The sequence below is a fragment of the Camellia sinensis genome, chromosome 13 (assembly GCF_055761805.1).
Source record: "Camellia sinensis isolate YWXY chromosome 13, ASM5576180v1, whole genome shotgun sequence".
NCBI classification, from domain to species: domain Eukaryota; kingdom Viridiplantae; phylum Streptophyta; class Magnoliopsida; order Ericales; family Theaceae; genus Camellia; species Camellia sinensis.
The window spans coordinates 91,024,100-91,041,058 of NC_138973.1; the positions used below are offsets into that span (position 1 = coordinate 91,024,100).

General features: G+C 33.5%; 2 protein-coding genes across 9 annotated transcripts; both read right to left on the reverse strand.

Moving 5' to 3' along the window:
* Positions 1-4,587: 4,587 nt before the first annotated feature.
* On the reverse strand, positions 4,588-5,087 carry LOC114257000 (uncharacterized). The gene is made up of 2 exons (XM_028196712.2): positions 4,803-5,087; positions 4,588-4,716 (listed from the first exon to the last, which is right to left on the reverse strand). Exons 1-2 carry the CDS (start codon positions 5,085-5,087, stop codon positions 4,588-4,590), a joined length of 414 nt encoding a protein of 137 aa, XP_028052513.2.
* Positions 5,088-8,012: 2,925 nt separating this feature from the next.
* LOC114312870 (protein NDL1) lies at positions 8,013-15,637 on the reverse strand. Of its 8 annotated transcripts, none has more exons than XM_028259170.2 (11): positions 15,237-15,637; positions 13,547-13,646; positions 13,320-13,417; positions 13,076-13,164; positions 12,784-12,844; positions 12,617-12,703; positions 12,455-12,532; positions 12,278-12,343; positions 12,098-12,153; positions 11,835-11,970; positions 8,013-8,801 (listed from the first exon to the last, which is right to left on the reverse strand). In XM_028259170.2, the coding sequence occupies exons 1-11, from the start codon at positions 15,294-15,296 to the stop codon at positions 8,565-8,567; spliced, it is 1,068 nt and encodes a 355-aa protein (XP_028114971.2). In that variant the 5' UTR covers positions 15,297-15,637; the 3' UTR covers positions 8,013-8,564. The 8 variants fall into 8 exon arrangements, with proteins under 8 accessions (XP_028114971.2, XP_028114976.2, XP_082758956.1 ...); XM_028259175.2 differs by having other exon boundaries at positions 12,278-12,334; positions 15,237-15,582; XM_082902830.1 differs by having other exon boundaries at positions 12,278-12,334; positions 13,076-13,175; positions 15,237-15,582.
* Between the last annotated feature and the right edge of the window lie 1,322 nt (positions 15,638-16,959).

Consider the following 16,959-nt stretch of genomic DNA (forward strand, 5'->3'; position numbering starts at 1 on the left):
AATGTACATCATTGAGGCCGTTAATTAGAATCTCTTAACTTCACTTGCTGGTCAAACCGTATATTTTATGTGTGTTGAGTGTCAATCAGGTTATACATCGTCGGAGCATAAAATGAGCAAAAAGACAGAATTTGGCAGAGTTGACTTTCCCGCACGTGCGTTGACTTTTTCTGGGAAAGTCAAACCGACGTTTTAAACCTGTTTGGACGAGATTGAAAGCATAAAAAGACAAGAAAAAGGCTGGATTAGGGTTCTGAAATTGTTTGGACCTAAAGAGGAAGGCTAGGGTTTGTAAAAGAGGAGAAAACAAAGAGCTTCAAGGATGTCTCCCATGGTGATTCCTTCTCCTTCTACTTCCTTCCACTCCTCCATGAGTGGCTAGTTTTCTTTTCTAGGGTTTTGATGAAACCCTAGCCATGTAATTATGTAGTTTTCTTTTTTTGATTTTATATTATGTAAGGTTTGAACCATTGTATGGTGTTTTAGAAATTCTTTATATATGATCTTCATTATCTTTTCAAATATTTAACTTTCTGTGATTGTTGAATATTATCCATACATGAGTTTTCTATTCCTTCACATTCAAGGTATGGGACGAACCATGCTACGAGGAACGAGTCGTATCACTACCCTAGTTTAGAGTGAACGATTCGTATTACTTGAGATGGTTCGTGCTCGTACATTGAATGTGATGATCTTCTTGTTAAATGCTTTGAGCTTGTAGTTGTGAAGCATTAATTCGTTCAAACCATAGCATAATTAATTTCAATTGGAAACCCTAATTATGTGGTTAGTGGTGAATTCTTAACCCTAGGATTTTTCCCCAATTTAGTAAATCCAATTTCATTTATTATTGATAATTTAATTCCTCAGTTTAATTTATTTGTTATTAAATTAGGTTATGATCATTCAATCTTTTTATCAAAATTAATTTAGGAATTTAACAATTAAATTAGTTTAATTTCACAATAGTCCCTGTGGATCGATACCTGGACTTGCCATTATTCTGATAGAATTTGGTATAGTTTAGTATTTAATTTTGGTGTGTTCAACGACCCATCACATTCATTATAGAAGCCTGCCCTAAACTGATTATTATCAAGCTTCCACCTGGGATTACTTGCGGTTACATCCTTCATGGTTGTAATCAGAAAGACTTCCTCACGGTTATTTCAAAACCTTCGAGGTTTCTGTCACAACCCAAACCTGCCCCTAAGGGTTTAGTATCGTAACCGACCAGTAATCTGTGATTACCAAAGGCCTGCTTAATAGTAATGACAATAATACAGAGTAAGGGGCTGGCGGAAGCCAAACAGTAAATGAAAGATGTCTAATGAGCTGTGAAAATATGAATGAAAAATGACTTTTATGGACTAGTCCACATCATAACCATAAACATATATACATATCAGATGCACATAACATACAGGTTAGGGATCCAATCCCTTCACCATAACTGTACAGTCAAGAGTCTTAAGCATTCATTACAAAATAAGGATAAAATGGTGAATCTAAAACACCCCAAAAACAGCCTTGGCTTGAACAAACTCGGGACCTCGAAGTGAGGCATGACGGTTGGCTTAACAAAACGTAAGCTTAACTTGACGCTTCTAGCTTCGGTCCGGTGCCTGGCCACCTACATATATATATATATATATATAAACAGTGAGCTAAAGCCCAGTGAGTAATAACTGTGTAAAGGGGTTAAGAATGAATGTCCTTTCAGTAATTAAAACAGTCATTTGCGTCAGTAGATCAGTTATTCAATCAGTGGCTCATATTTCATGCTATATCAGTCAATTAGAAATCATTACAGTCATAAGTGGTACATCCAATAGCAGAACAGTACAATAAGTCTTAATAGACCGAACAGTCAGTTGATGGCCATCAAAACAGTAAGCAGTAATAGTTCCAAACATTGAAACTGACAGAGATCTCTATAACAGTAGCAGTAACAGTAACAGTAACAATAATAATAACAGTAGCAGTCAGTTGCTATGGATGTCATAAGTACAGTTCATAAAATAGGACATTCATTCAGTGAACAATATTATTTCAGAAAACAGTACAGTTAATCATTCAGAAAATAATCATAATTGAACGTAGCTTTACAGCATTGTTACTCACAGATTACTGGGCTATAGACAGGCTAGTCAGCGTCTTCAGGTGCCAACCCTACACAGTTACAGAATGAACACACACTAAGTTATACACTTGGGATTAATAACTTAGCCCCTATATGGCTTGGTATGGTTCTATAACATTATCCTCATTAAGATGCCTCAAACATGGCCTAGGATGGGATGAGAATGCAAAAATGTACTTTAAAACACTTTTCAAAATTTGTTGAAAACAGGGGTCTCGCTCAAGCGTGGTTTTCTCTGCTCGAGCAAGCTTACCAAAAAGAGGGGTCGCTCGAGTGTAGACTCCCTCGCTCGAGCGGTCTGTAAAAATGCAAAAAGTACTGGTTTCTGAAAATCTCCGCTCGATGCTCGCTCGAGCGTGAGACACAATTCCTCGCTTGAGCGTGGATCTCGTCGCTCAAGTGTGCGTCTGCACACGCAAAAACCTGAGAGCTTACAATCTACACTCGAGCCAGCATTCCGTCGCTCGAGCGGAGCTCTGAACACAAAGGTGCGACTCGAGCGTAGAATCCTTCGCTCGAACGTGGAAGCCAAAATCTGGGTTTTTCATATTTGCTTCCAAAGCTCAAACCAAGAATCAAACATATCAAAACTCGACCTTTTGGGCTAATTTTCTGGAAAACACTTAGAAACCCATAATACAACATGTTTCAAAGATCATTTTATAAAATCAAGCCCAAAGGTGTGACAATTGAACACAATTTTGAATGAAACTTGAAAAACAATGCAAGAACATAACATGCATGAGTTCTCATGAACTCTAATGCTCCAAAACATGATCAAATGCAAGATTGAACTCTAAAACATGGTGAATTCTTGAACCACAACTAAAATGTAAACATGCATGTAAGATTTTCATGAAAACAACCTCAAAATGGACATGCATGCATGAATTCACTCTCAAATTAACACTTTAAGCACATTCTTGACTTTATTCACCAATTGAACATAATTTCAATGAAACCTTCATGAACAATGCATGTAACAACTTCAATTCATGGTTAAGGGGATGAATTTCCTACCTTAAGTCTTGGATTCCAAGTATGGTAGCCTAATTTTGCAAGTCCTCTTCAATTCCTCTAAATTCAAGCGAAATTTCTAGATGAATACAATTTTCTCCCACTCTCTCTCTTACTCACAGTTTGGTCTAGGAAATGGATAAAGAATGGTGTGTCAAATGTGTGAATTAAGTTCCAAACATTGTTTGTAAAGGTGGCCCACTCAATGGCAATTGTGTAATAACTCAAAGCTAATGTAAATTAACATTATTTATTCCAATTTAATCATTCCAAATTGAATTTTAATTAAACCTACCATAAAATCCTACAATTCCTAATTAGCATAAAACACCAATCAATTTTTGAGTCGATCGCCGATAAGGCTTTCAATTCGCAATTCGAAATTAAAACATGAACAGATCATTCAATGACAAACAGATAGAGATGCATTAAAACAACACACTCGCACAACAATTTAGGATTTCATCTTAATCAATTACTTATCATACTTAATTACAATTTAACGCTAATCAGAGGTGAGGTTTGTCACAGTTTCCCCTTTTTACGAGAACTAGTGGTACCTGTGTCATCCATACCTATATATATATATATATATATGTATATCATGAGGTTAAATCAAAACACACATGGCAATTATAAATAACAAATGAACTTACACAATATTTGTTACAAATACCACACAACAACTACACAAATATGGTTTGAATTACATGTCATTATAAACTCTCACTATTAAATAAAAATCATCATACAACACAAATTTATTGACCTCTACTTGCTTGCCATTCATTAAACATTTGGGTTGCCAAGGCTGTTCTCCTTTCACTCCATTGATCAGATGCTTCAACAACGTCAATCATTTCATCTCCTAATTCAGTAGCTGGAGGAGGAGGAGGATTCATTTCCTCATTCTCATCATCAACGAGATCCATAGGCATTTCGCGTTGAATGAGATTGTGGAGAAGGCAACATGCAGTGATAATATGAAATTGAGTCTTGATTGGAAAGTAAGAATAGCTCCTCAATATTGCCAATCTCATTTTAAGTAGGCCAAAACACCTCTCAATGACATTACAAGCAGAAGAGTGCCTTATGTTAAAAAACTCTTGTGGAGTTGTTAGGGCACCCTCTTCTCTCCATGTCGAAAGATGGTAACGCTGTCCTCTATATGGTGCAAGATACCCCCCCCCCATTTGTGTAACCCGCATCTACGAGATAGTAGTGGCTTGTAATTATGTAAGATGGTTTCACTATATATGTACAAAAATAATTGTTTAATATAGATATAGTGTACTTATATATATAACAACATATATAATTATCATACTAGTAGGCACTTTCAACCTATTGGGTCTACTGACAGCATCTTTAAGTACCCTAGAATCATAAGCAGATCCTTCCCATCCAAGTAAGACATATATGAATTACATGTCTTGTGAGCATACACCCAATACATTTGTAGCAATTTCTCCTTTTCTCGTTCTATACCTTAGTTTGTCTATTGCAAGGGCAAGAACCTTAACATAGGTTCCATCTAAAACACCAAGACAATTCTAAAAATAAAACAATATTATAAAATTAATATAGGCAATACAAAAACATAATTCGCTAACTAAGCCAAGTTGTAAATATATTGTACCTGAAAACAACTCCACCTATCATTTGTACAATTAGCAGTTATTGGTTCAGGCTTCTTAAGGAGGAGACCATAGAGGTGCAATGCATCCTTGAGAACATTATTGAAGTGCTTACTAACTGTTTGACCACTCCGCATGAAATTAAATTTAATTTTGTAGTTCTTAGTATGATGTGCAAGCACATTCAAAAACATTGCTAGTTGCTCCTCTAAGACAACATATTTTGAATCAGACAATCCAACACTTCGCACCATCCCACATAAAAGCATGAAAGTACGCCTATTCATCCGAAGTTGGTCATGACAATTTATGTCACTATCGTTGACTAATCTATTCAAATGGTCAATTGTTTTCCATAGGAGTGAGATGATCTAGGTAGTTGCAACCTAATTTCTTTCTTCTTGAATGCAGCATGTAAAATCACTATATACATAACACATGCATAATTAATGGATGAAATAATATGTTGGAGGGCTACAAATTCCTCTATAAGGTCCTTTCTCCTTTTCTTAGTGGCATAATTTTTATCCATCTACAAAAAATGAATAAACAATAAGCGGCTAAAGTTAGCACAAAAAATAGAACAAATAATAGATAATATAAAGTGTTTAATATGATAAAACAAATTGTAATGGCCAAAAAGCCATAGTAGAGTGAGTTTGAATTTATCATATTAAAGATGTGCAGAAAAGTAAAGAAAATGATATGATAACTTATAGTGACTTTTTGACTTTTTAACTAAACTGTATAATTGATAAACTAGACTTATTATTTCATAAATTGGACGGGACCAAGTGTGTGGGTCTGAACATTTGGCAGTGTTTGGTGTGAAAATCTTTCTGCCTCAAGTTCTTTTACTACATTGGAAATAATGCATCCAGCAAATAGAGATGGCAAGGCTAATAAAATCTCTGAAATGCTATGAGAGAGAAACTGCCCTTTTATTAGGTTTAGTGGAAAAGGCTGGACCATATCAAAAAATGGTAGAAATCCCCCTATCTTTTTTCACAAGTTTAGTTGCCTAGCATAAGATAGTGAAAGAATAGCAAAGCCAGAAACCAGAGTTGCCTTTCCCTTTTGATGGTTACATAACATATAAACATCAGACTGGAGTTCTAAAATCAGTATCATCAGGCCTTCCAGTTTAGTAAATCTATTTTATGGGTATTTCAACTGTTAGAAAATGTAAGCCCCAATTTTCCAAGCTTGACTATACATACAACACAGAAATTATTTTTTTAGAAGCAGCTTCAAGTAGTCCAAATATCTTTTTCCCTTCATTGTAGCTTTTGGCTGTTTTGCGGTACATATTATGGAGTGGATTCGACTGATGTAGTCCAAATATTATTTTTTTAGAAGCAGCTTCATCTACATGTCGCCAATGTTGTAATGCCACAGAAATTTATCTCAGTTCTAAATGCATAATACAATTTTATTTTTATTTTTTAAAATTTTCCTTCAAGTAGCTTGGCTGCTTATTTGCAGTATATATTTTATGAGTGGATTCAACTGGATATAAGTTGGGTTATGAGGCAGCAGCTGATTTCTGAAATTTGAAGTTTCAATTGCTTTCAAAGAAAATATTTAAAGCCACAAGCTTCTTTTCTATCATTTCCATTCCATTTAATTTTTTTTCTCTCATTTTGATGATTGATTTTGATTTTCATAATCAGCATATCCTACAGGCCAACTGCATTCCCATTTACTTGAATTCATATTCTTGAAAAGGTTAAAGGATGCAGTTTTAAGTGATTGAAATTAAAAATAACATGATGATCGAGAATCAAGATATAATTTCCAATGACAAATGCAAACGCCAAAAATCTTTGTTTACAGATTATTTTATGAAAACGTAGATGAAAAATTAACAATGTTCCTTAAAAAAATGATGATACACTATTTTACAAATCAAAACAAGATCAAATTAACAAAACAAAGATTAAAAAGAAAAAAGAAAATAAACCAAAAAAAATATTTACAAATCAAAGATTACAAATCATAAACCACAAAAAAAAAAAAAAAACAGGGTATAATTTGGGGTAGAGAATCTAATAGCGAGATTAACAAAAAATAAAAAATTACTGACATAGCAGATGCTCAACTGAATCTAAAGAGCTTGCTGTACTGAGATCGAAAATCTGATGTGAGAGAACTTGTTGTACGAGATTGAAAATCTGAATAAGAAGAAGTGCTTCTCTTGCCTCTCCCTTTTGCTGCTGCGGCTTTGATGAGTTAGGGCTAGGGCAAAAATATGGGAAAAGAAGTAAATCACACTCCTAATACCAACGGACTAACTTTGAATACCAAGTTTTAGGGGAGACTGTGAATCCCATCTGCAAGGCCTATATAAAGGCGTTTGGCTTATCAATCCGTCCCTCACCTCTGTAAACAAACAGGGTATTAAATGGGACCCACAACTATCCTAATCTTAATTCATCTCTTATACCCCAAAACAAACGGGCTTGAGAGTTGAAGAGTATGGAACCTTAGGACTTATGCCCCAACGGCCTTATGCTTTGTAACTGTTGCGTAATTGTGCATCAATATGCTTTCACTGTTGCGTAATTGTGCATCAAAATGTCCACACCTTAAGACTCCTTCGATGAAAGTATAGTGATGCCCCAGTCTCAGGTAAAACTTCCACGGTGAAGAGCCCAGTCAAGGAGGCATGGACTGGCAACATGAATTTTGAACAAGGGATTCATCAAAAATGATTTAAACCTCTAGAAAAGAAGCTCTAAATAAGTATTAAATTATCTTTTTTCTTTTTTTATTTTGTCTTTTTACTCTTTTCTTTAAAAAATATATGTATATATATATATAAAAATATATAGTACGAACTCAATAGAGCTGCTTTAGAGCGGCCCTACTTAGTGCTCTGTAGCACTGTTGCAGGATCCAGAGCCCTATAATTGATACCCTTCAACCACTTTAGTTGATTAAAAAAAAGATACCCTTCAACCACCGATTACAGCGCGACACCCAAAAAAAAGGAAACAAAATAAAAACAGGTGCAATTATTTCCTTATGTGTGCCGCATCTACACTCATCAAAGAGAGAGAGAGAAACCCATTCACTCATTAATGACGATGGTAAACCCCACCGTATGTACTCTCCGGTAGTGTTACATATATAAATTAATACACACACTAATGTATCAATTAATGTTATAATATTATTATTGACCACATTTATTATACAAGTTATAAATATTTAAAACTATACAAATGATATCACATCATTTATTAATGTTCTAGTATATACATTAATTGATACATATAACATTATTCTATATTCTCTGTATGTTATTTATTGCTCTTCATTATCATAAGTATAAATGTCTCTCTCTAAGGATTTACACATACATTTCAGTTGCATCTTTATCACTGCCTACAAATGAATGAATTCAAATCTCCCCACCTAAATAATATCCATTGCAGAATTTTCCTCACCTTCCCACCTCTATCTACGACCACGACCACGACCACGACCACAATCACAACCCAACCCCCCTTCTTTCTTAACCAATCAAAAAGAATGAATTTTTTTTTAAAATAAAATAATATACATATGAACTCTCGAATCTTCGAGCTGTAATATCATGAAATCCCACATCATGAAGTATTTACCGTTTGGCTTGCTGTCAATGTGCGATGTAAGTTCGAGCTGCGAAAATAATCTCTCCAACAATGAGGGTAAAGTTGCGTATATCTTGCCCTCTCCGGACCTCGCACCTTGCTGCAGTGGGAGTCTAGTGCATTATATCATCGATGCACACTTTTTCCATGGGGTGAAAGCCGAGTCTTGATAGGTTTCAACTTCAAGCCCATGCTTTGTGGAGAGAGTAGCTCGGGGGCGATGCAAGACGGGCTGAGGGGACTTCTTGGACTGTCACTGAGCTGGCACGGCCTATATAATCCGTACCCCACGAGGAAGTACTCCATGGGTATCAACATTGCAGGGGGCTGTTCTTCTGTTACCATTGACCCACAACCCTGGACCTGTACAAACCAACTCACATAAGGAATGCTTGAAACCACTTTTGCCCATTCTGTCAAGATATATATATATATATATATATAACAGTGGATGACATACGTAATGCGTGTACAATTCAGATAAATAAGTATAAAATTAAATAATAAAGAAATTATTATCATAATATGTATATTGTCTAAATGGTAGGAGTGTTCGTAATGAAACCCCAAGGTCTTCGGTTCAAATTTTACTCATGCCTTTGAATAATATTTTTTCATTTTAGGAATTAAATCTGTAGAATATAAATTTTAATTTTGAATTAAAAACATGTATTTATTGCTCAAATGGTAAAAGTGCTGCTTCCCAGACTAATGGCCTTAGGTTCAAGTCCCTCTCACCGCTTCAATATTCTCTTTTTATATTCTCTTAGATAAATAAGGGACATTTGGCATAAGAAGAAGGTTCAGACACCAAGTGACTTGTTCACTTTATATATAGTATAGATATAGATATTTTTGGGTAAATTACACTGACACCCCTTGAGTTTTATCTTTAATACAAATACCTCTCACATTCTGAAAATTACATTTCCCTCCTTAAGGTTTAAACTTTTATTACAATTTAATCGTTCCGTTAGTCAACCGTTAAGTCAATTAACGGAAAAAACTAATATAAGAAATTAATTTTTTAAAATACTTATTTTACTCTTATTAAAAAAATCTTTTTTTAAAAAAATATTATTAGATGAGTTAAAACAATCTGCAGGAAATTATAAAAATTCATTCAATACATAACTGCCGTTTGGTACGTGGCTTTTTTAGTTGACTTTTTGGCTATTTTAGCTCAGGCTAAAAAGTTTGTTTGGGTTGGTTTTTTTGGCTTTTTGACTTTTTTGAGAGAACAAATGAAATAATTATGGTTTGGATGTGATATTTTGTTTTATTGATTTTTTAGTCTATTTTGTCTTTTTATAGCTAATTTAGACCACAAAGCCAGTGCCAAACAAAGCATATTATTATACTATTAAACATTTAGGTAATGCTATTGTACACAAGCTTTTGTGGTGTTAATTATCACAAATATTAAAATTAGATCATTTTCAATCATAACCAAAAAAAACAATTATAACCAAACAGCTCATGAGGTATAACCAAATACCTTTTGAATCATAACCAAAATAATGTTATAATCAATAGTTATAACTAACACCATAATAGGTCATAAGCAAAGACCACATACCATGACTAGGGCATATGAAATTTTCCTAAACGGTAAATTGTTTATTAATTTTATATACGCAAATAAGGATAAACTAGGCATTTTAAAAAATTAATTTCTTATATTAGTTCTTTCCGTTAGTTGACTTAACGGTTGACTAAGGCCTCGTTTGGTAATAGGCTAATTTAGTAACATTTTGGTTATTTTGCTAAAATATGAACTAAAAAAAACTAGTATGTTTGGGATGACTTTTTGACTTTTTACGAAAAGATGTGCAAAAAGTAGAGAGAAAAGAGAATCTTTGACTTTTTGGTATGAGTTATTGGCTTTTTGACTAATTTAGTAACTTTTTGAATTTTTTGCTAAAAGTTCGGTTGCCAAACGAGGCCTAACAGAAGGATTAAATTATAACGAAAACTTAAACCTTAGGGAGGAAGATGTAATTTCCAGAACTTAAGAGGGATACTTGTATTAAAGACAAATCTCAAGGGGTGAGTGCAATTTACCCTATATTTTTTGTGTAATATTGATAGGGCCAAAATTTGGAATAAAATTTCATTAGAGAGAAAATCTCTAAACTGAGATTCAAGAGCACTAAGCTCAAAATTTACAATATCTAAGTCATAAACCGACTACCAAAGACCCTAATCACTTATATAGACTACAACAATGCTACATCCACACAAATTGTTCCCCACAAACCCCCCAAATGGCGTGGCAAGGTTGGCTGGAAGGTTTTGGGATATGAGAGGAGAGTAGGAACTTTGGTGTCATTGATTTGCTTTTTTCGGGGAATTTGCAGGGGAGAAATTGTGTCGGTGAAGCATTTTTCTATAGGCTATTGCCAACTAAGCAACCTATTAACATAACAATCATACTAATTCTAACTACATCAAATATACAAAAATACTTTAAAATTGTCTGATTTATCAAGAGTGGATAATTATTGCCAGCTTTAAAGGGATTAGCCATTAGATGGCGAAGTATTGCACAAGTTTAAAAAATCAAGAAGTCCAAGGTCATGTAGGTAGTGTTCATAACAAATGTTGTATACTCAACTCAATCAAGCCTTTTCACAACTACTTGGCTTTTCACAACTACTTGGGGTGGACTAGATGGATCATATTTTGCCATTCTTATTTAACATGGGCCATAATCTCATTTAAACTGTGAGATAACATGTGCTTAGTGACTCAACTGAAGTTAATCTTCACCTCCCTTGTCCCCTAGCATTACCCTCAAGAAACATACTAATCGATAGGTGCTACCTTTACCATCTCACAAATTTGTCCATTCCTAACCCTATCTCTCTCCTAGTTTTACCCCACACATCCATCTTTAGCATCCTCATCTCAGCCATATGTTAATATGTTTTTTGATTGCACACACTTTGTACCATAAAGCATGACTGGTCTTATACCCATCTTGCCGAGTTTTCACCCAAAGCATTCCTCCGCCTAGTCTATCCTGCCTTAATTTTTTATGACTAACATGAACACCTCTCCCTCAATATGTTTGAGTGAGCCCAAGTACAAAAACTATTCACTGTTTGGTATTTCTTGGCCTCTTCATTCATACTTTGGCCTTTTACTAAAGTCGCATCATATATATTTCATTTTAGGCTCCTCCATTTATAATACACATTATATCTAGAATAAAATTTATAGTGTGTAACAAGAGAAATTGGGTATACTGAATCCTCTCCAACAAAAACAAAGTCAAAGTTTCAACAAATTTTTTTGCTATATTTACATAAACTACCACCTTATGTATCTAATATTCTTGACTTGATCAAAATCACATAAGTTTTCCCTACATCTATATCATGCATGACATACCTCAACTAAGACACTATATCTTCTATTCAGTTTTGCCATCATGTGGAGAGCCTCTGAATGGAAAGGAGAGTTTTCCCCAACAAATATGAGTGTCCGACATTTTAGTCTCTTCAAACCTTCGGTAATGTCAGGTCTCCTGCTAGTTGGCAAATCGAAATTCAAATAAGTATGTTCACCTATCAATTGCAAAAGCAAGTAACTCGTGGAGAAACCATTCACACACTAAATATGATACAAGAAGCAACCTCTGACTTGGTCCTTACCCATCAATTGCTTGAAGAAACCGCAAAACATTTATGCTCTGCCTCTCATCCAGTAACTGAAGAAATAAACAGTCATATTAATCAAATCAATATCACAAAAAAGGGAAAGAACGATCAAAGTCAGATTCCAGCAAGTGTGTACTAAATACAACGAGGATTAGAATAGTTGAAAGCACTAACTCTTCTACATGCTTGAACAATATCCGATTCTGGGATTTCTGCACTACCGCGAACTTCCTGATACAACTTAAAGCAAACAACACATCACTTGACCTAATCAAACAAATTACAAAGCATGAGAAGTACAGAAAAAAGAAAATAAAAGAATACACTCGTAGACAGGAAGTATTAGAATACCTTGCTGAAGTACCGGTGAAGCAGGATCTCCTTTAGCAAACCAGACATGCCATAAAAATATAATAAACTTGACATCACCTAGACATTAGATGTAAAATGGATTTAGTACAGAGATTAATGTCATTCATCATGTAGAAATGAAATCAAGGAATGCTAAAACACCTTATTGTACAACCATTCAGTCCATGAGGCAGACTTGCATAAAGGGGATACGAGTATCAAACCAAGGACACGCTCTCTATATTTGATCTGTAATACATAACCTTGAATTAAGCAATCTAAATACCATTCTAAAACACATAAATGACACTATCACGTAAGAAACTTACAGCAAATAGAGTGAGGATGTAAGCACCCGCCGTTACCCCCATGCACATCACTGAACCAAGCCTGAAAAAGGTCATATTCATGTCATCAAACAATGAGCATTCAAAAAAAAAAAAAAAAATAGGAGATGAAGAAGAAAGAGAAAGATAATTGATGGCAAGAACATGTCTTTCTAAATCCTCTATATGCCACCAACAAAAACAAGCAGGAAAGAGTATAACGCAGGTACCCTTTTAGCCTGGAAACCAATCAACAAAAGAATTTTGGAGAACAACATTGCAGAGTTATCATTACCTAAAATAGTTGAGAACCTCAATGATTTGATCTGCTAAGTCGTCAGCAGAAGGCACAGGGACATCGGGAGAAATTGCAGTGGCTCCCAACTGCAAGAACTCTTATGGAAGTTCCAAAAGAAATCTTACGTGAACAATAGTATTGAGTAGAAAGAACATAAAATACAGCTCAAAACAAACAATTCATAAAAAAAACAAGAATAATAGAACAACACTAATGACAACAAGTCAATCAATTCACAGACCTCGTGCCCAGGAGGACTGATATGGTAAATGCAGTAGTTGTGGAGAAGCAAAGAAGCTGCTTCGGGACAAAAGAACAATCCTTGGAAACATGACATATCTGCTCAAAAAGTTACAAAAAGTCGCAAGCACTATTAGATTGAAGATATATGCCAAAAACCAAAACAAGGAAACAATGACAACAAAAACACAGAACTGCTAGATAGGAAGAAACAAATCTAAGAATTACGATTTAGAGCTAAATCAGGATAGGTAAGCAGTGCTGGTTTGTCTTGGTCGCCATACACAATAACAGACACAGGACCATGGGCAGTTCGTACAATATGTTCCTGCAGTAAAAGCAAAATAAACTATGTGCATTACGAACAAATCAATCATGGTTAGAGAAGAAAAAAAAAATGAGCATTAATCAACAGAGGAAGATAATTTCCAAGAAATCATCAAAATGGTAGAAAACTATAATGGTACCACTAAATTTCAAAATGAGAACCCCCATAGTATAAGCAATCATTTGTTTTGTGTATAAACCATTCAAATGAAGCAAAACCGCTACTTGTTAATATTATACCCAGAAAATGCTTGGCATGTGCACTGTCCCCTATAGAGGCTGATTGCTAAATCAGCATAATATTTATTTCTAAAAGGAGATCAAACAACGAACCATTTCTTCATTTCAATCTTTTAATCCATAAAAAGTAATGACACTTAACAGGAAGAGCATGGGATCCAATATAAAAAATTATATTGACAGATAAACTAATTAAATAATGATTGCAACCGCTAATCAATAAAAAATTTAATTGATTAATAAAGAAACAGCCATGCTGTGTTATTAGAAAAATGACTATATAAATAAGAAAATGAAAGGTATCCCTAAAGTCTCTAGATGATTGAGAGCTTTTACCAATGACAATAAGTGGTCAGAAGAAACGACAAAAGTTGATGAAAACAGATAAACTTTGCTACCACATTCAAATTAAACATAACAAGAAACAAAGGTAAATTACACTGACTACTCTTGAGATTTAGAAAAAATATAATAAAGCCCACAAATTTGACATAATTAAGCGGCTAGTACGTAGACAGAAAGATAAATAAAATATAAATTTCAGTGTAAAAAAATGTGACAATATCATTTTTCCACCTGACTAACAAATTATTGATGAAAAAAGGATTGTGTTTTTTGAATTAAAACTTTAATGTTGTATTTGGTTGGAAGATTTGAGTAGGGATTTGGAAAGGGAAATAGAAAAGGTGGCTGAAATATGAATAAAACATACCTATATTTCACCTAGTTTCACACACATTTTTCTTTTTCCTTTCCCTTTCTAAATCCCTTCCTAAATCCTCCAACCAAACACAACGTAAGGGAGTGCGGTGTAATTATGTCAAATATGTAGGGTCTGATGTATTTTTCCAAATCTCAAGGGAAGTTAATGCAATTTACCCAACAAAAAAAATTAAATGAACATACCAATTAACTAGTACATTGTCAACACACACTATTTCAATGTTGATCGAATGAAAAGATAAGAACTTTCATGTTAAATTTGTAACTATCACTGATCCAATGCTGACATTTCCCAAAGTTAAGAATAAGATCACTTTCTTGTTAGTTTGAAACGAAAACAATGACTTGGCAGTTAAAGATTTACTTTTTCTTCAAACATAACGTAAATTGTAGAACTAAAGGATGCAATTGAAGATTTTAGATCAAATCAAATCAAGCGAATGGAAGATTTAATGAGACAATAAAAACAGCATTAAAAAAACTTTAAATTAGATTGCAAGGAGGTCAACAGATCTACATTGCAAACTCATCAATTACGAAAGTTTCAAATTCATAATAAATAAATAAATAATGCATGACATTTCTAATCTATTAATAACAAAATCAAGTTTAGAGTATAGAATGAAACCTTCCCGCCAAGATAAATCGTTTCCATGTCAACAGAAACGGAATCGTTTGAGTCTGCCATTGCCGACGGCTCTCTCTCTCTCTCTGTGAAATTGTTTTCTCTCTCTAACTAGACCTTAGATGGATTATATACGAAGCGATTCTCTCTCTCTCTCTCTCTCTCTCTCTCTCTATCTGTGTATCTAACCTGCGGTTAAGCTCCACCGACGGAATTGTTTGTTGGTTTCCTATTCGATAAGTACTACTCGCTGGAATATTAACCTGGAACTATGGTCAAAATTTAACCATGGTTAATGACCCATAGCTTTGCACTTTATAAGACCATGTCACGCTATCATGGGCAGTCCGCGATCTCTGCGCGATTGAGAGTATTTACGGACCGGAGCGGCCGTGCGATTTGATGGATTAATGCATAACATTTTATTATTTTATATTTTTTTTAAATTATTTTAGAGTAATTTTTTTTTATTAGGAGTATAAAAAATTTTAGGATGAAGTATCAATAAACTTTAAATATTGATTTTATGAATTGTTTGATTTTTTTTTTTTTTAGACCTAAAGATTTTATTCTAGTGTGAATTATATAAAAAGTCAAGGATAAACACGCATGTGTTATGTATTGAGAAACAAATATGAATATTCACATAATGTTAAAAATATTAAACGTAACACTTCAAAACAATTCCTTACGTAGTGTTTGGTTAGGAGATTTAGAAAAAAATGAAGAGATAAATGAAATCTTAATAAAATATAATTTCATATAATTTTTTCTTTTCTTTTTCAAATCGCTTTCCAAATCTCACAACTAAACACAGCGTTAATGTATTTTTTCCCAAATATAACACTCTACTGTAACATTCCAAAAATGTAACACTCTATTGTAACACATTAAAAAAATTTCTTAATATATTTTTCTCAAATGTCATAATATAACATTCCAAAAATAAACTTCTTAATGTACTTTTTTGAAACGTAACACTTCAATCAATGTAACACACAAAAACTTTTTAGTGTGTTTTTTCCAAACGTAACACTCTAATGTACTATACTAAAAAATTTCTTAACGTACTTTTTTCAAACGTAATAATGTAACATTTCAAAAAAAATTCTTCGTATAATTTCCCTAAACGTATCACTCCAATTAATGCAGTACACAAAACTCTTTAGCGTATTTTTTTTTAAATGTAGCACTACAATATAACACACTAAAACTCCTTAATGTACTTTTCTGAATATAAGAACATAATATTCTAAAAATCTCTTTAGTATATTTTTTCCAAACGTAATACTCCAATCAATGTAATACACAAAAACTCTTTAGTGTATTTTTTTCAAAAGTAATATTCCAATGTAATACCAGAAAATCACAATAATAGAAATGTAAATTTCTATACTCGACAACCAGCACTTCAGCCACCAATCCTCCCAAAAGAATTTTCCACACCTCACATATTCATTCCCAAATAAATTAGAAAATTAAAAAAAAATAATCACAAAATAACATTTACTTAAATTCAAATGGTATCCAAACAAATAAATACAACTTTCCAAAATAAAAAAAAGGACTAATTGATTAATAAGAAAACTCTTAAAACTAAATGGATCAACATTCCCCGTATGAAATTTATGAGTAAATTTTCCAAATTTTTATTCTCATTTTTTACAATTAAAATAAAGTTCCAACTTTTATATTTCATGAATAGCTAATATCATATATATATATA